The sequence below is a fragment of the Pimephales promelas genome, chromosome 4, assembly GCF_988280905.1.
Source record: "Pimephales promelas chromosome 4, fPimPro1.hap1.1, whole genome shotgun sequence".
NCBI classification, from domain to species: domain Eukaryota; kingdom Metazoa; phylum Chordata; class Actinopteri; order Cypriniformes; family Leuciscidae; genus Pimephales; species Pimephales promelas.
In genome coordinates this window covers 43,042,477-43,070,414 of record NC_142772.1, presented here as the reverse complement: position 1 = coordinate 43,070,414, position 27,938 = coordinate 43,042,477, and the positions used below count along the sequence as shown (strand labels likewise).

General features: G+C 36.6%; 1 protein-coding gene across 1 annotated transcript; it reads right to left on the bottom strand.

The window, feature by feature from the left end:
• Positions 1–281: 281 nt before the first annotated feature.
• Positions 282–27,430, bottom strand: mxd1 (MAX dimerization protein 1). Its single transcript, XM_039658617.2, has 6 exons — positions 27,068–27,430; positions 26,292–26,391; positions 15,079–15,108; positions 8,717–8,831; positions 7,517–7,676; positions 282–1,190 (listed from the first exon to the last, which is right to left on the bottom strand). The coding sequence occupies exons 1-6, from the start codon at positions 27,132–27,134 to the stop codon at positions 997–999; spliced, it is 666 nt and encodes a 221-aa protein (XP_039514551.1). The 5' UTR covers positions 27,135–27,430; the 3' UTR covers positions 282–996.
• Positions 27,431–27,938: the final 508 nt, after the last annotated feature.

Genomic DNA, 27,938 nt, shown 5'->3' with positions numbered 1-27,938 from the left:
ACTACATCGAATTGAGATTTCAGGAATCCGTCGGTAAGTCCAGTTGAGGGGTGTATTGCTACCGCCCTGATGATTTCGCACAGCATGAGTATTAGGAGTGCTTGCTGGGTAAAACAAAAAAGAGGAAACAACAACAACACGACAGTGATCTCTGCCCGCGCGGTGACGGGAGTGTCGGTATTAGACAGTGCAGGTAGATATTTTTCGTTTAAGACTAGCTAACACACTACGCCTGATACATCACTAAAGTAGCTGCAGTCCCTTCGGAGAGACGTTTTAGAAAACAAAACGACATGACAGCACATCTCTTGACACGAAGCGATCTTTGCCTGTACGGTAGAAGTAACCCTTTTTGCTCTGATCTCGCAGCTTTCCCAAATCCGCTCCTTGGCTATTACGTGGGAAGAGGCAAAGCTGGCTTCAGACGAGTGTAAAAAGGCCACTCCTTCGGACGTTGTCATCTAAGTGCAAAATACCATGCTCTGGTTGGTTAGCTAACTGGTCAGATGACCCAGCCCTGTGTCTGGACGGTTCAGTTTTTGATTGAAGGAACGTAAGACGGCCTGGGTGCGTCGTCCCAGGGTGCGACAGTGTGACTAGGCAGTGGGTGTGGTATGGTACACATTCTTCGTCTGGCTATGAGGTCTTTAAGGGTCTTTTGAGGGTCTTCCAGGAACGGGAACGTCCCAAATCGAGTGCCTCTCTCCAGGATGGGTGGGAAGATCTGATTGGTTCGGCCTTTTCTCCCAGTTAGTGCTGTATGTATGAGGTCTGTTTGGTGGGCGGCACATCCGAATTCCAATACTTTCTCCGTGCTTCCTCCTCTTGACTCGCACACGCACACCTAGATGGGATTTGTCAGAGCTTTCCGTTGTTTCGGTCACAAAGGAGACAACACCGTTCAAGTATCAGAGGAGGACCTGGCTGAAGGTGATTGGAGGTTCAGGTTGAAGTGGTTGGAGATGAGTGGCTGAGGAACCAGGGTGATCTGTGCTCTTATAGACTGCAGCCCAGCTCTGGGCTCTTCTCCTGAGGGTTGGCGAGGCGACGGAGACTGGCACTGGAATAGCCTTCATCACTGCAGCTGCTGCGCAAGCTTCCCCGCTCGTCCGAGTCGCTCACGCTGCTGGTGCTCCACTCCAGGTCTCCCAGCAGATAGTCTGTTCCTTCCACGTCGACGTCCACCTCTTCTGCAAAGCAAACACAGGAAAAAAACATTCGGAGGATTCTTTGGCAGATATTCCTTGTTTATATTTCCTATGTCTGTAGTGCATCACAGAGTGAAACCAAAAAAATAATAATCAAATAATCAACGTGACATCATGACTTTTGCGTAAACATACACGCCACTTTCAAGTCAAGTGGTGTGTTATTTATACGCATTTTCAGCTATCCGCGTGTATGTCTACGCCGTTAAATGTCCGAGTGATTCCGCGTGTATGAACACGCCGTTAAATGTCCGAGCGAAACGAAGCAAAATGTAGAACTACATCTGGGGAGCGATATTTTTTTTCCTAGGATGCTATTAACTAGGGCTGGGTATTGACACAAATTTCACAATTCGATTCGATTTCGATTCACAAGCTTGCAATTCGATTCGATTTCAATATTGATTATTTTGGATATCAGTTACTATAAATGGCAAATTTTCTCAAGGAAATCAAATCTCTTAAATGCTGTAAACTATGGGAGTCTAGTTGTAGCCTATAGGCTTCATTAGCCTAATATGAAGGTAATAATGAACTGTTTTGTAGCTATACAAACACTTAAATTACACTTTTATTTACTTTTATAATAGGAAGATTATATGAAATATAAACATTTAAATGGTGGCTGTCATAAAAACGTGCCAGATTTATTCAAATATGCATTCAATATTGAAGATTATTAAGATTATAATGCATATGTAATATGGTGTATATATTTAGCAAAATGCTCCTCTCTATTTTTTTCTCTCTAGGTTTTCTGAGGTAAATATGACGAAACATGACATTGATTACAAGCTGTTTAACTGACGTCTTTCCACGGTTGAAACGCTGTTTGAGCGAATCAATGTGACATGATACAGATTTCGATAAGTTATACTCTTATCTTTTAACACACTTTCAGACGCTCATTCATGTTTATTTCGCGCTGTGACTGGTATTATTAAGGCGGAAGAGAGATCAGCTCTGCTGCTTCTGTGATCTCACGCCACAGCGCCAAAACGTCATTTATGTTTTTGAATTTCTAAAGAAAATGGACGTAATTTGAAAATTTAGACTTTGTTTCATATCAATAGTAACAAAGGACAAAGATTATTGCAATGTTTTGGATGCGCGCAGCCGCGAGACAATGTTTCCATTCATTCAAATGAAACAGGATGACTAATCGATTCTTGAGATATCGATATCGGTTCGTAAAAATGAGAATCGATCAATATCAAGAAATCGATATTTATTACCCAGCCCTACTGTTAACCCCAGCGACGGGTAGGTTTAGGGATATTTATATACAGTAATGTAACGTTAAGTCATGCATGTATTATGCATGTTGATAGCACGTCAAAATGGAAATACGCCATTTCATGAGATCAGTCTGAAATAATAAAGTAATTCGTTTTGATTGCAATATTTTTTGCAAGTATCAGTGGTCTGGAGTGGACTAGGGGGACTGGATGCATGCAGAGTCCGTTTTTTGTTATGTTCCATGTGAAGAATCTGGGTAACTTGTAAGTGATCTTCATTATGTAAAACCAATGAAAAACAACTGATCACGAAAAAAAACCCTGCTCTATAAAAACTGGTAGAGCATGGTGCTAGTATACTGTACATTTCAAAAGTAAATGCAAAAGTGTCTCCCAAATGGCAGCAACAGCAACAAAATTGATAATAATCAGTAATCTACACATTTTAAAAAAAGTTGGGTCTAAGCACCATGCACAGGGATGTGCTAACTGTGACTTTACTATACAATAAGCAAAGCAAAATATCATTTTATTTTAACATTTTATCATTATATATTATATTATAATACAATTTATATTATTTATATTTTATATTCTTAGGATTGTTTGGCATATATTTCTTATTTGTCTGTTGTGAATTGCAAAGTGAAATCGAAAAATTATGAAAATGTACAAAAACGTCTAAAAATGATGAGATTAATTGTGATTCGATATTTGAATCGAAAGCCCTAATAAAACTGATGGTGCTAGCATGTAATATACAGTATACTGAATGAACATTGAATGCACAGATGGTGAATTCCACTATAAAATGCATTTCTGTGAAAATAAAAATGACTTGCAAAGGTGTTTCAATCCAAGCACAAGATCATTTCATATTAACGTTTTATATATTATATTATAAATACAGAATTTATATTATTTATCAACATTTATTATATTATATACACTTAATAGAAGCAATTGCCTGTTGTTTTCTTTATTATTATTATTCATAATTTAGTAATTTATTGATTGATTTTTTTTTAAATGTCTTTTTATTCAAATGATCTGATAGGTTTATCACAATAATTGCTTTAGGCTAATTGTAAAGGTAAAAACACAAGACATTTTGCTCAGGCACTAACACAAACCACAAAGATCTGATGGATAATGATGTTAACACAGTCTGACAGTGTGTCTACACTGCAAGCAAGTGGTTTGACAAGACAAACAAGATTGATCACGCTATAATCAATGAAGCAGTCAACAGTGCACACTAACATAAAGGAAGCTCTCTAGTTCTTTCTATGTCGTTTAGTTTGCCTAACATTCATATTAACATATCTGCCAAACTTTTCTTGATAAAGCTTGTCTTGTGTCACACACATAGATAGTACACTCACCCAGTTTTATGCAGCATTTGTTTCTTTAGATGTTAAAAAATCTGTTCACATGCACATAAATTATAATTACGTGAAAATTGCATGGTGTGAGCTGTAATTTCGTTTTAAGACTTGTTTTCAATCAGTCGTTATTAACATTATAGCATTTTCCTGTGCATTTTGAAGTGTGCTACGTTTAGTCAATCTGGCCCATTATCTCCATGGCAACATTCCAATTTAGGTGTTAAAGCATTCATTGTGGTGCTGCGTGCTACAGTCGATCTATGCGCCATCTGTTTCTAGGACAGGCCACAGCATATACGAAATAAACTCCCCAGGATTATTATTCGTCTCAATTCTGAGAAAAAACATTTGAGCTTCCTGTGTGATCATCAAACTTCTACCGTGTGTCCGCAAGTGAACCTGAATCTTGTATAAAGGCCGACCGTAGATGACAACCGGTTCTAGGTAGAAGCATTACCACTAAAAAACCTTTTAAAAAGAAAGAGCTTCTGGGTATTTTTTTTTAAAAGCGTTCTTAGAAGCCTCGAATGGATCTTCCCTATTTGACCCTGTTGTGTTCAATGTAAATAATGCATGTATGACAATGTGACATGCATAAAAGCAAGATTTTAAATGATTAAAGGAATTCAATTTCTACTTCTCAGCTTCTTTTTAATGTGTACTAAATGAGCAGAACAAGTTTCGACATGCAAAAGCAAACAGTTCAGTTCTTGTTTGACTTTCTGTGTAGTCTGCAACCAATTTACTCGTCTGCATTCGTGTTTGCTTTGATATCAAACCTAATATTTTACTTTTAAATTACATTTGCATTTAAATGCAAACTGAATGCACTGTGCTGCATTCTATTGACTGCACTTATCATCTTCTGTTTTATTATTTCCTTTTAAAACACTTAACTTTAGATTAGGTAACAGAAAATCAGAAATTGAAATTAAGTGCTTTAAGACAATCATAGATTACATTAGTAATGAGAGTTTCTTAAAATGTTTATGTAAAGTAATTTGAATTATCATTGTATTTGAAAATAAACTCACCTTGCCTAATATTTCAGAATATGGCATCATGCTCAGGTAACATAAGGTGCGCCCACAGTTTGTCATAAAAATGCAGATGTAACAGCCAGACCATTTTGTATTTTGCCATTTTGAGATTATTGGCTCTGGCCACTGAAAATCCCATATTGGTTGACTGCTACAAAGAATGAAATCATGAGAATATATGAAAATGCCTTAAATTACAGTCTTATATCCAATGTTTAAAGGCTTAGTTCAACCAAAAATTTTTCTCTACAGAAATTTTTTACTAAACCGCTCAATTCATAAGGCTTCATAGTTTTACAATCTCTTTATGAACATTGTGAAGCGTCAAAAGTGGTCGTTCACAGAAAGCTCTCAGACGTTTGATGTCTCTAAACCATGTTCACAGTCTTCACAATTCTGATTATTTGTGAATCCAATTGTCCACATTTATCCAGATCCAATTTGTGTGTCCCATAGTGCTCTTTCGTTTTACAGAATGTCTGTGTTGGTTTATGTTTTCTATGGCAATTACGTTGTGTTTGTATGGAGGGGTTTGACTGGTTTGAAATGTTGCCTAACAATATGATGACGTGAAGCTGCAGTGCTGGACTATTGCATCTAATTAAGAAATTTAGCAGGCTGGCAAGCACGGCTTTATTTTACTCTGCCGTCTCACAGTAAAAGAAGTGAAAACACCTCATCACTAGACCACGAGGTGTCTCCATTATATTATCATTTTCTGTGCGACCTGCACATCAACAACAATGCAACACAACCCTGTTTCTGAAACGACATTTGACGCATTTGAATGTAGCTTGACATCGGATTTAGCAAGCCGTTCACACCTGCTAAATATAATCAGATTCCAAAAGGATATGAAAAAAAATTGGATTTGGACTGACAGTGTGAACAAGGCTTAAGACATAAAAGGCCGTTTTCAAACCTGAAAGTCCGTTTTGATTAGGGCTGTGCAAAAATTAATTGCGATTAATCGCATCCAAAATAAAAGTCTGTGTTTACATAATATATTTGTGTGCTGTATATGATTATTTTGTATATATAAATACACACACATGCATGTATATATTTAAGAAAATGTGTTATTCATATATAAAATATTTATATTTATATAATATAGATTATGTATTTATATATATATATACAGAATTTAAGCGCAAATAATTCTTAAATATATACATGCATGCATAGGTATTTATATATACACAAAATAATTATATACAGCACACACAAATATATTATGTAAACACAGACTTTTTATTTTGGATGCGATTAATCGCAATTAATTTTTGCCCAGCCCTAGTTTTGATACATTTTATACGTTCCGAAAGTTTTGGTTTGGTTTCACACTGCAATTATGCGATCGCACTAAAGAACTTTATGTGACATACTTGCGTCCTGTCGTCATCATCTATGTGGGCTGCATCTTGACATTGATTGGTTTGTAAACAGACATGCGTATGACGTCAGCGTGTTGTCAATTTGGCGGGTAACTTTGACAACTTGAATGAACAGACACATATCGTTGCAACTATTTTGTTATTTTTATGGCATAATTAGGTGCAGCACCAATTATACACATGGCTAGTTCAAATTCGCCAAACGAACGTCCTCGTCGTGCGAACATTTTATCGAGTTGACTTCTTATTAACGTTATGTCATCAGACCATACTTCAATTAAAAACCTCGTCTCCTCCTCTACCCATATGCAACCACGGCTCATTTTTCCTGCCACCTTCTGTTTTTCTGGCTATGCTTACTGGAACTTCCAGTAAAAGGTCTGAAAGTCTGAACCATGCAGAAATGCTTTCACAATAGAAACTAAACAAACCTTTGTTCAGTTTGAACTGGACCGAGACTACCTTCTTTTCATCAGACCAAATTTCATCTGTTTGGTCCGGACCGTGGTCCAGGTTAGGTTTCACACCTGTAATTTTGATTCGGACCAAACTGAAAAGTCAGAAAGTCCGACCCAAACAAGGTAGGTGTGAAAGGGCCCAAAGACTCTAGTTGACCATAACATGCAGAGATGTATAGTAACGAAGTAGAACTACTTAAGTACTGAACTTAAGTACTAAAATGCTGTATCTGTACTCTACTAGAGTATTGTTTTTTTTCTCATACTTCTACTTTTACTTCAGTAGATATTTTCGATTTTTCGATTACTTCGATATTTTTTTAATGATCTGCTAGTTACTCGTTACAATTATAAAAATTTTACGAATCATTCGTTGCAAGTTGGCTTTCATGCTGCCTAAATCACACGCCAGTTTTAGGGTAATGGTATTGATTGACACACACATTGACAACTAATGCAGGGGTTGTCCTGCAATGACATTTTTTTGGCGGCCGACAAAGCAATTTTTTATCCCGCCAAAGCCCCTTATTTGATTTCTAGTTAAAACTTTTGACTGCTTTCTTTAAAATTACATGACACAATCCTTGTACTTTTACTTTTAGTACTTAAGTAGTGAATTTTAAAATAAACTACTTGCAATACTTAAGTACAAAAAATGTTGAATACTTCAGTACTTCTACTTAAGTGTGGTGCTTAAAGAGCACTTCAACTTCTACTCAAGTCACTTTTTTGATGGAGCACTTGATGGTTTCTAGTACTTTATACATCTTTGACTGTGAGTATATACCTTGGTCAGAGTCGGATTTGTCGGAAGAGATGGTGGAGCCCATACTGTCCATGCGTATGCGCTCCACACCCAGCTGCTCCAGGCGTCTGCGCAGGTGCCTTTGTTCTCTTTGCAGCTGGTCTATAGCATGCTGGGCCTTCCGCTCGCCATCTTCCAACCTCTGCAAAGACAAAGATGTGCTCAAGTCTTATTGTAAAACGGATAGTACTGCCATTATAAAATTGCAGATTTACATACACGTGGGACTGCACATCAGTTCAAATCTGTATTTACTCTACCATTCAAACATTTGAGGTCAGCAAGATAATACTTTTATTCACAAGTTAAAGCAATTAAATTGATCAAAAGTGACATTAAAGAGATTTATATTACAAAAGATTGCATATTATCACTATTGTTAATGTATTTTTGATCAAAAAACAATTACAAATCTAACTGACCCAAAAGTTTTGAACGGTACTGCATGCATCAGACTTCTAAGAAACATAGTAATGAAGTAACCTACTTTGTTTGTAAAAATTGTTGGCACCACTTTAATGTTTTGCATTAACATGAACAATGAGCATTGCAAAGTTTCTGGATTGAAAAACCGTATTTAAATGCACAATTTAATTTAATTGACAGCGATAACCATAGCAATGGATGGAACAATATCATACTGTATGTCAAAGACATGATCTGACACTTTTTCTATGTAATGTGTTATTATGTGGGTCATTTTATTACTATCTTTTCAAATCAGTCACTTATTATTTTTCTTCTACATTTTTAAATATAAATGAGTACTAAGCACTTTGTTTAATGATCAGTCCTGACAGAGAGTATTTATTATTTAATGATTAAATAGGTTAAGTTAATATTACATAATAACTGTTTCTTTGCATTTATTTTGGATTTATTGTCAGTACTGTGCTCGCAGGTCACATGGGTAGGGTACTTCGTACTGTGTGTGTGTGTGGATGACCGTGTTCATCCGCCACCACCAAAGACCCTTTTTGACCCAGGCAAACCCTGTTAAGCTTTGTGGGTTTAAGCTCACGGGACATTTTAAGCACTTCAGGGTCGTGCCTAACAACAACAACACTTAACTGTGGTAAAATCTCAGTAACTGCTTCTTGAGACTTGCTGCTTTAATATCAAATCATTGCATTTCTGTATTTTGAGAACAATATGAACTGCCAAGGGACCGTTGGCACATACCTTGATGTGTTCCTTAGCCCTCATAAGTAGGCTGAGGGTTGTGTGCCTGTTTGAGTCTGGTCCTAAGGGCACGAAAGATTTCAAGCGTTCCAAACACAGTCTTAGATGTGCCCTCCTGAGTGGTTGGAAAAGAGAGAAAGAGAGTTAGTCATAAAAGCAGTGCAGCTACAATATTTTCAAAAAGCAGTAGCAACAACAACACGAATCATAAAAATAGGACGAATGTGACCTCGATCTGCAAAGTTAACACCTTTCAGTAACACCACTCACAATATAGTATAGTAAGAATTCAAAAGACTAGGAATATAGTGCATGATTCAAACCAACTAGTTTTATTATACTTCTATGTCATTTTTTAAGTTTGAAACCTTTAGTTCCTGGTCATTATAACTGGATGGGGGCAAAAAACAAGCACAAAATACAATTCTTCAAAAAATCTGTTACACATAAGAATAAGTGATACAGATTTGGGGGAAAAATGTTGGATGAACTATTAAAGGAGTAGTTCACTTTTAAAAAAAAAACTTTTGCTGATAATTTACTCACCCCCATGTCATCCTTTCTTCAGTCGAAAAGAAATTAAGGTTTTTGATGAAAACATTCCAGGATTTGTTCATTTCGTTCGTTGAATGAACCAAATGACTCGAAAAAAGATTTGTTCGTTTTGATGAGCGAGTTCGAACAGGAGAGTTCGAACAAAGCAAGGCGACCATTTGAGCTTATAAAACAAACTTTTTTATTTATTTTTTAAATGACTGATAGTTTCGCTTGATAAGACCCTTATTAATCGTCTGGCGTCGTTTAAAGCCCGTTGAACAGTTTGCAGTTTCTGAAACTGTCTTTTTGACCTTGAACCGTTTGGTTACCAGTAAAGTGCATTATATGGAGAAAAATCCTGGAATGTTTTCATCAAAAACCTTAATTTCTTTTCGACTGAAGAAAGAAAGACACGGACATCTTGGATGACATGGGGGTGAGTAAATTATCAGCAAAATATTTTTTAAAAGTGAAATACTCCTTTAAGCTTTTTACATTTTTAACTTTCTTTAGTGTGTAATGTTGCTGTTTAAGAGTCAAAAAGGTCTGCAAAGCACAAGGTTCACTACAAAGGGAGTTATTTTCTATATCAGAAAGCATTGTTTCTGAACTCCCTGAAACGCCTCGATTGCAGTCATGAGTTTTCTTCCCGGAATGTTCCACGTCACAATATTCTTCATTTAAATAATTCCTGCCAACGGCATATGGACAAAAAAAGGAGGGAGGGGTGTGTTAGTTGCGAGTCCTGGTTGAGCTGCGTTTGTAGCATGTTTGAGGTTATGGTGAGGGACGTTTCTGCAACGCTTGACCAATCAAAACACACTTGTCCAGCCAACCAATCAGAGCACATTGTGCTTTTCTGAAGGAGGGGCTTCATAGAGACCAGAACTAAACTGCGCATTACTGACAGACAGGGAAGAGAAGTGCTGCAACACTGTAAAATGCCTAAGATTCCAGTAAATAAGCCAATGAATACAACATTAACACATTATTATTCTATCATTCACATTTAATGGTACGAATCCAACAAATAAACCTGTTATTCAAATAAGGATCATTAGGTTCATTCCTCCAAACGTTTCTCTAACTTCCTCTCTTGTGCGTGCACAGGGATACACAGCTGCTGGGGTGTGGTGATGATAGGTGCCAGTGGCCATGTGACCTGTTATGCAACCTGTCAGAAACTGCAGACTGCTTTGCTTTCCTGCTGTATTTGTATGGAGGCGTGGGTCACAACCCGACTATTTTACTGCTGTTGCTCAGAGGCTACGTATGATCGTCTGCATGTTCGCAATGGCGTGTCGTGCCAACAGATAAGTGTGTACGTGCTGGCTGTGGGCAGCTCTTTCTAAGCAACTGTAGTTAAGCATGTAATCATTTAAATATAGAAAATGAGGATGTAAAATGAAAGGTGTCATTTTGCCATATGCAAATGTTAAGAAGATCACGCAAAAAAAAAAATAACACTATAACTAACTACAATATATATAATTCCAGCTGTACAGAAATACACACTAAAATACATGATTTGCTTTGCAACTGTTGCTACAAAAATAATTTACTATTAATTATAATGAATAATAACTAAATAACTTGCTTTTCTCAAAACTAATAAAAAAAAATTATTTGAATAAAAAGAAATCTGGTAAAAACATTAATATGAAATAGTGGCCAATTGTGTTTCTTTTAAATGTTGCTGCTGCAGTTCAAGACCAGTTTAATGCAAATTATTAAAAAGAATGTACAAACACAGGGAAAATAAGGGGAATATCATAACGCCGAAGGACAGGTTGTGGGTAGACCTGCCTCTCCAGCAACACACGTACACATAAACATGCGCTGGAGCTACACACCCAGAAAAAGGGCAATGTTTGCACCACTGCTCATCGCTTTCATGCAGGTTAAATGGTCCGAAGGTCGGGAATACTATTGCATAACTTCAGAATTTGCCACCAAAGTGGTGACATAGCCTAAGTGGCCTGGTGTTTGTTAGGCAAATACAGACTTCGTGTGCCGTCCACCATTTACACACAATGGGTGTTGCTGGCACAGGGTGACTCACAATACGTGCAGATTAGTTTCTCTTTCTCATCCGTTTTCTCTCTTCGTACAAAACAGTTTCAAATTTAGGGAAGCATTAAATATATAAAATAGTCTTATATAGTCATTTACTCTTATATAGTCAATATACTTAAATAGTCATTAATATATATATATATATATATATATATATATATATATATATATAAGGAAGCATTAAACTTTGAACTTTCTGTTAATCAAAGAATCCTGAAAATTCCACAAAAATATTAAGTGTTTTCAAAAACTGTTATCAACTTTGGTAATAAGAAACGTTCTTGAGCACCAAATCAGAATGATTTCGGAAGGGTCATGTGACTAAAAACTGGAGTAATGATGCAGACAAATTCAGCTATATTTCTGTTTTGCTGCATTTTTGATCAAATAAATTCTGCATTAGTGAGCATAAACATTTTCTAAAAATCTGAGCGACCCCAAGCTTTTAAACTTTATTGCATATGGAAGAGGATATTCCCAGTCCACAGTCACAATATGCTGTGTCCCTATACAAAAAAGACCACCCAGTCCTGTGGGACACCATATATCTGTTCTACCATGATCCTTTAAATAGGTCAGCCTTTATCTATTCGAGCCATATGACTTTTAGCATAAATCACCATCCTCTCTCCCAGCCTTTGACTTTTGACCTCTTAATAACAGTAACCTAGTAACCCCACTAGAGAATGGTACATGCCAATGCATGTGTGGTGGCCTACAGCTCAGGTTACAGATTTAAAGTCTCTCTCAAGACAAATAGGCCACGGGTATGCGATGTCCATCTTGAGAACAAACAAACAGCCGGCAAATTGAACCTGTCCTTGTGTTTGAGATGGTGTGTGTCTGCTATTGTGGCTCCTGTTGACATTGGCTCCAAAGAACATTGTTAACAGCATTTGTTTGCATATTCTCTAAGGCAACATTTCGCTCTGCCTATTAGGGTGAGTGTGTATGACATTTAGCCCATAACTGGTGCAGGGTGAAAACGCATGCGTGAATGTGTGTGATATTGAGGTCACTGGGACAACTGTAACATTTTTACATGATACAGGTGTGTGACATTTCATAAGACAGGGGCATTTCAGGTGAGATTTTAACTTACACAACAGCTTTTTATTTTTTATTTAAACACCACTATGCTAAACTATGAGCCAGGTGCAAATAAAACACTTTTGCTCAACTTTTCACAAACATTTAGAGATTTTCACATGGTGGACAATAACATGAGTGAAAAGAATTGTATATGTATATATATAAACATTTAAATGGTCAATACACTCTAGAAAATGTTGGGTTGTTTTAACCCAATTTTGGGTCAAATATGGACAAACTCAAACATTGGGTTAAAAATGTAATTTAAAAATGTAACCAAATGGCTGGGTTTGTCCATATTTGACCCAAAATTGGTTTAAAACAACCCAGCATTTTTTAGAGTGTAAGATTTTTTTATGCTTTCTTTTATGCTCTATGTTTATTTGATCAATAATACAGTTAAACAGTTATACTGTGAAATATTAGTACAATTCAAAATAACTTTTCAATTTGAATATATTTTCAAATGTAATGTATTCCTGTAATTAAAAAGCTGAATTATCAGGAGCCATTACATGATCCTTCAGAAGATCCTTTTGAGAAACATTTCTTATTATAATCAATGTTGGAAATGATTGTGTTGCCATAATATTTTTGTAGAAAACATGATAAAAAAAATTTTCCCCAGGATTTTTTTTAACACTATGTCGTTACTGTCACTTTTGATAATTGTAATGCAACCTTGCTGAATTAATGTATTCATTTTGAACAGTAATGTATATCTGCAAACCAATCACAGTACTGACTTGGGAGTCGAACTTAACTATGTTACGACATTTTGCTGTCCAGAAATATACGTACTCTAAAACAATTATAGTGATTTGAATAGTGAAAGATTCCGTACTATATACGGTAAATAACTGTAATAGATCTTAGCGTACATTTAATTGCGGTATATAAATAAAAGAACAAGTCATTGTATAATTTACAGTGAAAAAACATAATTTGACATTCACAGAATTCCCAGCAGGACACTTCACATTTGATATTTTCATTAAAATAACTGTTAACTTTTAATCAGTTAGGTACATTAGAGTTTTATGTTACATCTAATGTTGTTGAATTAACGTTTATTGCATTTTTTTTAATGTCGTGTTACCATGTTGGTGTGAATAACACTGTACACCTTCTATATATTAGTATTTACCTTCTCAGCTTGGAGGAAAGCTGCTTGTGATGAGCTTTGATTCATCATTTGACTCATCCCCACCTATTTTTGGTGGTTGTTAGTGTATTACAAAGGTACAAAACAGATATTAGAACATATTTAATAGGTTGGTAAATTAACATTATACATTTTTTACTGTAAATTTAAGTTAAATCTCTAAAACCTAAAACGTTCCAACTGTGTTTTTTATGATAAATTTCTGGAGACCACAGCTTTTTTTTACATATTTTTTTTTACAATGTAGCAGATTGTGGTCTTCATTCATAAGTTTACTTCTAGTTACTCTTTACTAGTAGACAACATATCTAAACATCCAAGTAATTTAATTCAGCTTATTTACAGCATCACAAACTGGATTTGATGTAATGACAAATTAATTCATAGTAATAAATTCACATACAGAAAATAAAATCGTAATAGCTTATAGATCTCGTCCGATCTTGCAGGCATGGGCCTGGTTAGTACTTAGATGGGTTAAAATCATTATGAAATAAAATAAAATAAAAGTAAGAGAGAAACAGTGGGAACGAAATCAGGAAAGAGCCAGATTCAAACTTGCATTTTCCGACAAGTGCCAGGGCTTGATGTCTAAAAAACATGCGCTGCGTGCTACAACTGCTCGGCTAAAGTCCTACCCTTGTTATACATTTTTTTAACCAGAGAGGTTCACGGACACATGAATCATCACAACACAGCTGTGATGGTTTCACATCAGACATGCTGGCTATTTATTCAAATCTGCATCACAAATGCACTCCCACTTGAGTGGCTTTATGAATATCAGCCCATACTCCATTTTGAGCGAGTGTGAAACAAAAGCAGAGACGTGGGGAGCCTTGTTTTCCTTCTATGGATTTCTAAACAATAGATGAAAGCCGCTCTTCAGAAACGAATAGCGGATCAGCTGTCTGCAGCAGTGTGACCTCAGAGCTTTGGTCTGATCTGATGTATGCAGAAAGAGACACACTTTCCTAGGCACGAATGGGAGGGGAGTGTGACTTAAGCTGTGTGCATTGTTAGGAGTGTAAAGTCAAAGTCCAGACACCCTGGTTTTGCTCATTGCTAAGCCTGACGGCATGTATTATTCAAGGCGTTTGGCAAGCTGAGCTCGGTGCGCGTGTGATACCCAAACCCCATCACGCTGGAGACGTTAAGCCTGGTTCATTAGCGAGATCTTTCGTGTTCAAAATGTCAGATCAACCATTTATTGAGGGTTTATCTCTAGGGTCAAAGCTGAATGGATATATCAGCTGATTGACTGACCTTAATACTTAACTCTCAGCAATATCTGGGGGCTAGTGGACACACATGAAAAGAAACGGCTCCAAAAAGACTGAAATGAGGCATTCGGTCACATTCTCTGGCCGTTTAGCTTTCAGTTACAGAGGTTTAATCTTAATCTGATGAGTAAGGATGTAATGAGGTATAAGCCTGCAAGATTACAGTTAAGAACAACTGTGACAATAACATGAAAGTTATATGGACATACCTGTTCTTCTCCATCTCGTTGTGTGTAGACCTGCAGAGACAGAAAGGGGGAGATGTTAGGAATCACTGTCCTTGGTCTTTTTATTAACATTTACACCTATGCATTTGGGAATGCATTGCATTGCATTTCATGCATTCACTGGGAATCAAACTAATGAGATATTATATACTTGAAACCCTTAATCCTAGGATTACATTTTAGAAAGAAACTTGCCAGACATTGTTTGTGCTACGGACATGAATGATACCTCAAATCATGTAGTTTGTAAAGGAGTGATCAGACTCACAATTTTTGCCTGGTGTACAATAAACTGGAATGATATAGAGACTTGAGGGAAAGCTCTTTTGATGCAAACCACCTAGCAACTACACAAAACACCCTAGCAACCATGCAGTAATGCCATGGGAACCACCCACAAAACCCTAGCATCATATCAGCAGTTTTCTAATATGTTTAATATTCTGACTTTACTTTAATGAGGTCGTGCGAGAGAGGATATGAAGTAGTTTGTAGTTTTAAAATATGAAATCAAATGTTTAAGAATATAATAATAATATAAATATTATATATACTGTCAACTGTCAAATAAAATATTTTGCACATAATTATTTTTAACAATTTACAATTTGTCAACGTTAATTAACAAAAGGACGATTTAAAAGCCAACTATTGAATTGGGGGGTTGGGTGGTTGCCTCCATAATATCACATATTTTAATAAAATATATAAATAGTTTAAAAGTAAAATATAAAAATATAAAAATAACTTCCCTTACAAGAGTATCCTCATATTTGGGGACTAACTAATCGACAGGCTACGGCTCAAACTTCACCTCCATGTTCTTAGGTTTGAAAGGCACACAGAGAGTGTTCTGTGTTCACTGCTGATTTGAATGTTCAGTACAAAGGTGAACTGGTGTGTGTGTGTGTGTGTGTACGTGGTGTAAAGGCTATATAGGAACAAGATTTTAAGGGCCCCTAGGCTTGTTTAGTTTAGCATGCAGGAATTGCCAAAATGCTAATTGCTGATCTCAAAGTACTGCGTCCTGTGTGTGTGTATCTCTCTCTCTCTCGCTACGTTTGCAAAACACATAGAGGTTCTTGGCCCCACTTAGCAACAGTAACTAGAAACACAAGCCTGAGACACAAGACGGCAGTGGGGGGTGGAGTCCTCACACACCATGTAAATGAAGGCTCGCTTCACAAAGGCCATTTCTAGATAAACGGAGAAGTGAAAGCAGAAAAGGCAAAGCAGAGGAGAGAAAGATGAGGAAAAAAACAAGCGCTCAATAGACAACAAGCCCAAAATATCTTGCTTTTGCTGCTTTAAAGTCATGACAAACTGGTCAACATCATGAGATTAGTGCAAATGATTTCCTCCACAACACCATAGCTGTCATTGGGAGCTTGTTTTCCATTCAAAATGTGAATGTTGACTACAATTTAGATTATATAAAACATGACACATTTCCCATTATTCTCAATGCCACCACAAGAAAGAGAAAACAGGCCAATTAAGCTTTACTTCAAATAAATGTAGATCTTCTTGCAAAAAGCTTCCTTCTTCAATGGGAAGGGGAAAAGAGAAAAATACACATTAGTTCAAAAGTTTAATGTCGGTAAGATTTAAAAAAAAATGTTTCTGAAAGAAGTCACTTATGCTCATTAAGGATGTAATTATTTGAACAAAAATGCTGTAAACACAGTTATATTGTGAAATATTGACACATTATAAAATTACTTTTCTATTTGAATATTTATTTTAAAATTTTATTTATTTCTGTGATGAAAGCTGAATTGTCAGCAGCCACGCTAATCTGGTCCTCAGGTGACATTTCTTATTGTCATTCAGGATTATTTGATGAATAGAAAGTTCAAAAGAACAGCATTTATTTGAAAATGTCTCGTTTCATTGTATCTTGTGAATTTCGTAAGTCACTTTTGAGAAATTTGAATGTGCCCTTGCTGAATAAAATGACAATTTCTAAATAAATAAATAAATAATCTTACAAACCCTAAAGTTTAGAACAGTAGAGGAAATAAAAAAAATAAACAACGATTTCCAAAGTGAAAAGTAAGAACTTTCGGTCACACTTTAGCTTAGGGTCCAATTCTCATTATTAACTAACTATTACCTACTTAATAGTTATAGTGCCTAATAGTGCCTAAATAAGCTCCTAATTGCTGCTTTTTAATAGTTAGTATGGTACTTAAGTCTAAGTATTGAGTACCATTAAGGGATATAGAATATAGTAATGCATAAGGCATTAATATGCGCTTTATAAGTACTAGTAAACAGCCAATACTCTAGTAATATGCATACTTAAGTGTTACCGAACCTTCCCAGGAAATTTGAAGGCAGGATTTCTATACATCAGCAACTCAACACTCTTGCCAAATCAAATTAGTGGACTGGAAATGGTGGACCATGCAACTTTGAATGCTACCTGTCCAAGAGCTTACATTCACTGCAAACGCCATAACCTGCAAAAAGTACTCGGACTCAAAAAGGGAGCTTGCGCCCAATTTATACTTCTGCATCAAACTAACGGCGTAGCTACGCCGTAGCGTCAATTCTACACGTACTGCAAGTGCTGTGATTGGTCTGCTAGAAACGCTCCACGGGTTTCACATGCTCCCTCTGCATGTGTAATTGCGCGTCAATGCGGACAATGACGCAGAAGTATAAACGAAAACCAATGCGTAATGTATAGCATAGAGGCACCAGCATAGATCCGACGCAGAAGTATAAATCAGCCTTTCATCCCTCTCCAATTCATCCTTTAAACTGAACTTATGACCCCTTCTACAGTAACCCTCACTCTAAAAATACCTCGAGACATCTCATGTCAGAGTCTCACAATAACTGTACCCCCTTATGCCTGCTACAGACTGAGCGATTTTAGCAGTCCATTTTAGCATGCGCTAGTGGTAAACAAAGAGCAAGATGAATCGCAGGTTGTGCTCTGAAGAAAAGAGAAGGAAGCGAAAGAGGAGAATATGGATGCGGTCAAGGCTAAGGAAAAAAGGCTAACTTGGCATGCCAATTTTGCAAGTTTTAAGTTTTAGCGCCATGCTACGTTGATCAATACGCCATTCCATGTTGCATTTTTAATGGCTAAGCAGTTGGTCGTAGCAGCAAACGCACTGATATGATTATTAAATTTCTGACACTGAGAAAGAATTATGTCTTTGGTCGCAAGACAGTGTGAACTGCCGTCTTTGAACGTCTCACACTGTACGACGTAGAAGACCGTTTAGGAGCCACGACCACAGAAATCGCCATGATTGGACATCTATCATCTGGGAAAGCCCAATATCGTACAATATGTACCAGGAATTAAAGAAAACGCTTATCACATTTATTGTTTATGGCCTTTGTCTGGGTAGACACTAGGGCTGGGTATTGACACAAATTTCACAATTCGATTCGATTTCGATTCACAAGCTTGCAATTCGATTCGATTCAATATTGATTATTTTGGATATCAGATATCAAATCTCTTAACTAATGCTGTAAACTATGGGAGTCTAGTTGTAGCCTACTAGGCTTCATTAGCCTAATATGAAGGTAATAATGAACTGTTTTGTAGCTATACAAACACTTAAATTACACTTTTATTTATTTTTATAGTAAGAAGATTACATGAAATATAAACATTTAAATGGTGGCTGTCATAAAAACTTGCCAGATTTATTCAAATATATTCAAACTGACTAACGAGTTTATGTGGGTTTTCTGAGGTAAATATGACGATACATGACATTGATTACAAGCTGTTTAACTGACGTCTTTTCACGGTTGAAACGCTGATTAAGCGAATCAATGTGACATGATACGGATTTCGGAAAGTTGTACTCTATCTTTTAACACACTTTAAGATGCTCATTCATGTTTATTTTGCGCTGTAACTGGTATTATTAAGCCGGAAGAGAGATCAGCGCTGCTGCTTCTCTTGAGCTGTGCCAGAGCGATCTCACGCCACAGCGCCAAAACGTTATTTATGTTTTTGAATTTCTAAAGAAAATGGACGTGATTTGAAATTTGAGACTTTGTTTCATATCCATAGTAACCAAAGACAAAGATTATTGAGATTTTTTGGATGCGCGCAGCCACGATACATTGATCCAATCATTCAAATGAAACAGGATGACTAATCCATTCTTGAGATTTAAGAATCGATATCAGTTCGTAAAAATGAGAATCGATTAATATCGAGAAATCGATATTTATTACCCAGCCCTAGTAGACACCATATTTAAACTGGCAAAGCTGTGAAGGATATACGGACAATAACACTGCATCTACCCTGACTACGGTCCACAAATGCACTTTGAATTTATAAACAAGCTTCTAACATTAGCGCACCCATGCAAAGAGATCAGCTGATCTGCTCGGCTGGCATCTCGCTCGGTGGATTTTGTGGGGTCAGTGAGGGGGATCGACAGATACCAGTGACATAACAGCCCGTATACTGTGTAACGCCAAGTTGACTCCCCTTCGCTGTTACTGTACTTGCCAGACCACCTGTTCCAACACATGAAAGTCCAAGCAGTTTCTTACAACATATCTGGTCCGATTAGCTGCATACACCTCCAGTTCACCATGTGATGGCCCAAAGGTATAACCGCATTCGCTCTGCAAATATTTCATAGTGAATACAAAAAGGACTTGAAATATGGCACCAGTGCACACATTCAAACAGGAACAAGAGGAGAACCCACGGCTGCTGCTATGTGCATTAGCCCACATACCATCTGAATGCAAGCAAGAGGTAGGAGGAGCTCTGTCATATATATAATGGGGGTGTTCGAGCTGCTCTGGTTGCCTGGATCGAGGAGAAGGGAAGAGGGGGAGGGGAGAGCCCACCACTCTCACACCACGTACACAGATCAGGGACACAAACTGCCACCCTTCCCCCACGATACATCAGGAAACGCAACCATGGAAAGCTGGAAGGGAAGGCAGGTTTGCAAGGGAGATCCACTATGTAGGAGATCCACCTGACCTACATAAGAAAGGTTTTACACAACACACGCTCAAACGTAAAAGACATTCCAGAGATGCTTTTCAGTAGCTCTGTCATCGAACGCACACTCAAAGCTCAAGCGACTGAATGACTTTCCATCCTTCAAACAGTAAATGGACGGGAGAGCCATCTAATGAGTCTGGCGTGCAGTTGGAGAGATGTGAGGAGTTTATTCAGCGCAGAAACACCGGTTGTGCTCTAGAGCAAAAGCGCTTCATGCATGATGCATTAAGACCAGTGCTGGTGTAGTGAATGTAGGTTACTTGCATATTCTGTGCAGATGACTTATGATGCATTTGGTGCACTAAAACTTCTTGCTCTACTAGTTAGATTATTTTTTAATGCATGCTCAAGTTCGTAGCAGCCAGATTACGATAATTTTGCACAAACTTGCTTTCCACCACTTGCGTCTTTTTTATGCAGTGTATTAGCTGTTCATGAATGTAAATGTACTACAAAGTTAAGTCGAAAGTGCACGATAAATAAAGTTATTGTCTCCCAAAAGAAAGTCTCTGAACCACCTAAACAAGTCGCCGAACCGCCTAAACGTGTTGTCCGTAATTCGAATTACACTACGTTACGGTTCTACATCTTTAGACAATACTTTTGCATAATGCCCATCTATGTTTTATGTTGTCTGCCCGTCGACAACTTGACCAGCCCTCAAACGTCATTTATACTGACGACTGCTTCTAAAAATCTCAGAGTTCCAACGCGGGATTCGCAAAACCCTTGCTCTTGAAAGATGGGTCAGTACCCAGTTTATTTGGACCAAATTGCTCCTCAGAATCACAACCTGCAAGTATGAATAATTATTGATGTATACATTTAATACCGGGTGTTTATAATATGTAATATGTGTAATTTTCCGGCTAACTGGCTAAAAGTTATTACTGATTCACTGAAATACTTCTGCTAAGCAGCTGTGGGCCACTATTACCTAAAACTGTGTCTTTTAATGCAGTCGTTATTTCTACTTTGAATAAAGATAAAGGATGGAGCACGATTTGTTTGGAAAACCAATATTTTCCAAACATATATTAGAAATACAGATCGGTTTGTTGATGGACATTCTCTAGTTAATGCTAATGATGAGGAATTACAGTTGCAACATCTCATAATGTACCTCAATATGAGTAGCTTCTCACTGGGAAACGTTTTGCTCAAGTTGCCCTTGCGATTGAGGTTCGGGTTGAATGACTAGTTCTTACAATGTTACATCATCTTCGCGCTCGGATTGATATGGTCAAATGAACGTCATTGTTACTGTCTTTACAGTGTGTTATCACTGAGGACTGAGGAAGCATCCAGAGCTGAAATTCAGTTATGGTAATGGGTAGTGTTGTCACGGTACCAAAATTTCAGTATTCGGTACCAATACCAGTAAAAATTCACGGTTCTCGGTACCAATTTCGGTACCAAAGCTTAGTTTAAATTTACATATATTTAAGTGTTTATCACGGTTACAAGTATGGAAACTGTACATTTGTATTATAAACACTTTAGAAAAAAATTAGATAAAATGACCTAAAATAAACAATAGTATGCACTAACACATTTTTAAAGTTGTTTGTAAAGTTCTAATCCGTTAACATTTATTTAATGCACAATGAATGAAGTGAACAAACATGAACAATCAAGTGTTTCTATTAAATAACATTTACAAACATTAATCAATGTTGTAAAAATATATTGTTCACTCAATGTGTTGATGTGAAGTAGCTAATGTTGATAAATGGTATCTTATTGTAGCATTACCAAACTATAGGCTACAGGAGAAAAAACATGTTTTATTTGATTTGACTGTACTTTTATTTAATCTAAAACTGCATTCATATTTAATTTTGAAAAGGCTTTTTAAAACTGCTGAGTTATAAAGGCAAGAATACGCCTAGATCTGGCACTGACATTAAATGACATAAATAGGGATGCGTCGATACTAATACCAACGCAGACTGGGTCATCTGGCCAATCAGAGCAGAGTAGGCCAACAGAAAGGAGGGATTTAGAGACGAGTTCTTTCACAATCATTGAAAAATGTGGTGATGTGCAGTCTATATTAGGAGAAAATGAAAGTGTTTTTTGTTACAGAATTTAGGAACCTTTAATATAGCATAGTCTGGCACTTTAAAAGAAATGTAAAAATGTAACATACATAGCATATGCTAAATGCAAATAAAATATTTATAACATATAATTTTTCCCGAAATTAAAGACATATTGTCCTGTCTAAAGCAGTTAATGGGAAAAAAAAACACATCATGGTACCATATTCTGTTTAAACTGCTGTGCCAAAGAGTGGAACAGGACTACAGCTTTAATACTAATAGCAACAGAAAATGTTGTGGTAGCAATAGTCCTTTTTGTTATCCCTTGCAATGATGACGAGTACATCAAAATACAGGGCACAAAAACTGGCCATATTTTGTATGATTAGTCAGATCAGTTAGATCGTCTTTTCTTCCCTATTGTGCCGTATATTTGAGTCATGAAGAGAACAGGTGTTATTTAGAGGGGAGGTCATCGTTTTTAATTAAAAATTATGAGGCCATGTGAATAAAAAAAAGATATGCACCGATGAATCATTTATAATAAACACTGCAGCATTCAAAAAAGAAAGAATTGTCCATTTTCATTTCATGGTGACTCTACATACTGTTTGTGGTCAGATTGATTTGTTGTTGTTTTTTTGTGAAAAAAAATAATAATTGCATTCAGCAAGGATGCATTAAATTAATTATATTAATCAAAAGTTATAGTGGAGACTTTTATGTTAAACAAGACTTCTATTTCAAAATACTGTTCTTTTTAATTTTCTATTCACCAAATAATTCTGAAATTTATATATATATATATATATATATATATATATATATATATATATATATATATATATATATTTGCATGGTTTACACAAAAATATATTTCAATATATTTATAAATGTATGTCTTGAGCACCAAATCAGCATATTAGAGTGATTTCTGAAGGGTCGTATGGCACTGAAGACTTGCTTTGACATCACAGGAATAAATTATATTTTAAAAAATATATAAAATTATCAGTTATAAACAGTAATAAATAGTTATTTAAAATTGTAATAATTTACTTAAAATTTTACTGTATTACTAATCAAATTTAATTAGCATTTAATGTTTCAAAATCTTTTTAAAAAGAGTTTTCTGACCCCTTATAACATAAGGTGATGACAACAAACTTTGGGTGATCACTTGTTTTCTGCAATAGCATGTCATCATGAGACCTGTTACATTAAAAAGACAGCTCCTACGATTTCCTTATAAACTAAACCAACATTTAAACAACGACTTCCTCTGTATGCACCATTAAGGCTGTGTATAAATAGCTACAAACCCAGTGCTTCCCTTGTTAGGCCTTAATATCCAGTTACAAACCACATAAACATCCAGACACAGATTAGAGTTGGGGACTGTTTTCTGCAGGTCCACACAATAACTAGATTTTTATCCAAGCTCACATACCAAAAATGGTTAATCTCCATGATTCAGAAGCAGCAGCTTTTATGACCCTCTGCTGACCTGCTTTAAAGGGACCTTGTGGCTGTGAATCAGAATGCAGAGTATGACAGCAACATGTGCTGTCAATCAGCTACCTGTACAGTTAAAAATTTCCCCTGTTAGAATAAAGTTGATCTGTCCCTAAAGCCCTGCTAACATTTATCAGACCAGTCAGATTCAGACTGCATCCAAGCCAATAAGAACACATTTGATGTTTTATATACAGTTGTGTATATGGATCAATAACATTTCACAGTCGGCAGGGCTAATCAATGGAACACCACAGAAAACAGTGAGGTTCTGTGAGTTAAAATCCCATTCATTTTCCATATAGCGGAAATGATTTTGAACAAAAACGTATAAACATTTAAAAATAGACCTACTGTAAGCAGCAAGCTTGGTGTGTGCTTTTGTTAAAGCCATCAGCCTGCATTATGCACTTTCTTTTTAAAGTTTAACAGCAGAATTCCTGGTGAAAAACTACATTACCCATGATTCTGCAAAGAAAATCTCCACGTATCAGTGAAATCACACCAAAAACATTAGCGTAGTAAATATATAAATACTGCTTGCAGTGATTATTATGTTTCTGGCATGTTAAATGCTTGGAAACCGTTCTTCTAACCCTAAGTGATGGAGTGAGTAGCTGTTCACTTATTAAACCCCCATGTAGGAAGACACAACATGGCCATTTTCCACAATAACAATGATTCATAAGGCTCAGATTGTCAAAGAATTGAGTCCAGACCTTAAATCCATTGAAAGTCTTTAAAGAGAAGACTTTACAGAGTGCTCGACTCTCGCATTGTCAATAAAGATCTTGACCAAAAATGTATGCACCTCTTGATGGAAATAAAGCCGGGCATGATGTTAGCATTTGACCATTTATATATCCAAATATTTCAAATTAATACTGTTTTTTAGCACTCTTTACACAAACATATTAAACTGTTTTCAACATTTAGCAATATGTGTGCTTTATACAGTATCGATTTATATCATAAATATTAATATATGCAAATATTTTGCAATAAAAAATACATTGTTTTTATATATTATTTAAATTTTCAACTTCTTTAAATCAATAAATTTACATTTTGCCATTGTTTTTTTTTTAATTTTATAATTTCATTTGCAATGCTTCATGGGATTGTAGTTCTTTCACTCATTAAAGAACAGTCTTTTAATTTTTGTCTGATTTTCAGATCCATTTTTTGCTTCAAGTTCAAACTTTGCAATGATGTAATTCAGCTTGTAGTTGTTCGGCTTGGTTAATGGCTTATAACAAAAACTTTTTTTCAAAATTCCTATGGGAGAAATGCTACCAGAAACAAGGCGACCAAAAACAAAACCAAACAGAAACTCCTGTCATGATTGCAGCTGCTTAGAACAAAAACCTTCATAGATATGAAAGATTTATCACTTGTCAACTTATCAAGTTGCACCAGTTTAGAACATAGTGTAACGGAACATGTTCTAGAACGTGGAGTTTAAAGATACACGGCTCACGTCATAATGAGAATAGAGTTAAAGTACCTGTAGGCATAAAGCTGAAATACTGATGATAATGAAATGGAAGGTCTTTTTCCTTCAGATTATCTGTTGATTGGACTTTGAGATGTGGGCGTTGCACTTAAATGCGGAGGAAGATGAAGGCAAGGTTTAAGTGGACTACCAGTAAGAGAGTCACCAAAGAGAAGCTCCAGTTAGGACATTTTTGATTCAATTCTCGATTTTTGAATCAATCGGCCAATCAGGATGCTCTCCGTCTTACATGCGCTTCATGAGGCACACACGCAAGGTCTCTCGATCTCTCCCTCTCTGCCATCCGCGCAATACGGTTTGCAGCAGTTTTTTCTGTCTCGACAAGCAAACGTTGTCAAAATTACTCACTGGAAATCCAAAAAACTTCCACTCCTGTGACTTAAATGAAAGAGGAGGGGGTTCAAGTTCTGTCGATGGGTCATGCCATGCTATCTTTTGAATGGCTGTAGATAAGTTAGAGGAGGTTGATCATAGACTCGCAGCACTTCAACACGCGTGTTTTTTACGCTCGAAAGCATCGACGATTCCATTTTTTGTTTCGATTTTCAAGATTGTGAATTAAAAACGACACACCCTTATTTACTACTGATATAAACATAAAAAACAGCATTGCCTAAGAAGAATAGGTGGTAAACAAGTCATTTACATGAAACAAAATAGTAATCAGGGCTACTTTGAAAACAATTTAAGGCCACTGATTTCACCCAATGACAGGCGACGGACAGTTCCAGGCCCACTAATCGGATGATGCTGATGAAATCTGAGGTGTTGAGTAGTGAGTGAGTAAATTGTGACTGTGGGATGTGGGTGGTGAGAGTCACACGAGAAGAGAATCGAGCAGCATGTGAGTGTACGTCTCTCTCCATGTTGAACGTGGGACAGCGTGTTCTGACTGCATCTGAACGGAGATGAATCAGTGGGTGTGTTTGTGTCACACACACACGGTGCAGATATGTAGTCTAATTTAGAAATCACTCAAGAGTGATGTGTGTGTGAATCATGTTCATGTTGGGACCAATCACACTGTACATACAGTGCACACAAATAGATCGGTCATGATGCTAATGAAATCATCTTTGTTTTCGAAGAAATTAGGTGGAAGTACCTGCTGCTGCAATTTTTCTTGCTTTTGATTTTTCGTTTCAAGCCATCCCTCTCTTTGTTGCTGGTGAAGGGTAACATGGAGGCATAGCCGTGCTCCGCTTCTGCAAATTCAAACAGAGACATTTAGAAGCTCATTAGACCACAAAGCACATTGACTACCTGAAAATCAAAGCGATTGATTACAAATCTTGGAACATTTTTTTTTTTTTTGTTCTTGGGAGGAAATCGGTTATTATATAAAACACAATGGGACCATTTCTAGACAAATGTCTTGCTTTTGGGTCAATGATGTCATCTGAACTGGAGTAAACCCAATAGCCAGCCGAACCACAACAGATAGGGGGGAAGGGGGATGCACAGGAAACCCTCCACTGTAAACCAACAGCAGTGCTTGAAAAATACATTTCACTTCCACATATGCACACAAATATGTCATCAAGCATCATTAAAAATATATAAATATGCCATATGCGCTTGGGTTTTATCCCTAGAGAGTGTTGGTGTCCCCTGTAAAAGACAAGTGTATGGTGACTGACCAGCACAGACTCAGACAGCTGAAGTGGACACTTCTCGATGTCTAAATATTCCCCGAATATCATAACAACGGAAAAACCCCGTCTGCATTTCATGCATTCAATTATAATAAATAGGTCGAATCACCATTTTTTTTCTCTCTATTTAGCAAACAAGCACCTTAGCAACAGTGTCAGGATTAATTTGCATGCCAAAATATCATTATGCGTGCGTGTATATTTAGTATTATATACGTCACTTTACCTCTTTCTCTTCGATCAAGATATTCAGCTGCTTCGATCAACATCTGCAGTTTCTCAATAGCCGTCATTTTAAGCAGAAAGCAACGATAAAAACAACAATCCGGGTCAGAAATAAATGAGGGGAAAAAAACAAGCAGCAGCCTTTCGTTCCTTCACGGTTCTTCTTCCTCCAACGAATAGAGTAAAAAATAAAATCAAGTCCGACGAATTTACAAAATATTTTGTACAAGGCAGCGAGGGAAATGTTTAGATATGGGGCTTGTTGAAAAAATGTGCGAAAAATGAAAATGAGGAGAAAAAAAATCTAACAAATAAACACGCTGGTTTGCAAATAGCTGGATGATAAAACCGAATAAAAATGTCCCTCAGCTGCCAAAAAAGAACTAAATTAACTAGTCCTGTTCATAATAAACGAGACATTGGACATTAAATGTTAAAATTGTGAGAACACGACACGAACAACAACAACAAAAAACCTTCCAGGTTTGCAAAATCTGGCAACTCTTCCTGAAAGCATGTAAGTGGTGACACTCAGGAAGGTCTAAAGACTTTTATAAATGAGCTGTCACAAAGATAAGATCTTTAGTTCTACACTTGGTCAATTTTTAGGCTCTGATATTGACAGCAAACGCTGCTAACAAGAGACCATCGTTGAGTCTGGAAAAAAAATACTGGATTGACAGCTCGGTCAGATCGATCTGATGAGGGTACTGGTTGCCAGATTGTATAAATTGTCAAAAACAAAAGTGTATTTGCGCAGCTGGTGATATTATTGTTAATAATCTTTGAGCTTTGGTGCTGGTTGGAAAACAAACAGCGTTCAACCGCAATTCCTTGTTGTTGTTGTAAAAAAGTAGTCGTCAATAAGCAAA

What these genes read in the sequence shown, in the direction of transcription:
- mxd1 (XM_039658617.2), bottom strand. Translation starts at nt 27,134, where the DNA reads ATGACGGCTATTGAGAAACTGCAGATGTTGATCGAAGCAGCTGAATAT. An exon ending in TCTTGATCGAAGAGAAAGAG is followed by an intron (nt 26,392 to 27,067) that starts GTAAAGTGACGT and finishes TTGAATTTGCAG; the next exon opens with AAGCGGAGCACGGCTATGCC. An exon ending in AACGAGATGGAGAAGAACAG is followed by an intron (nt 8,832 to 15,078) that starts GTATGTCCATAT and finishes CCAACCACTCAG; the next exon opens with GAGGGCACATCTAAGACTGT.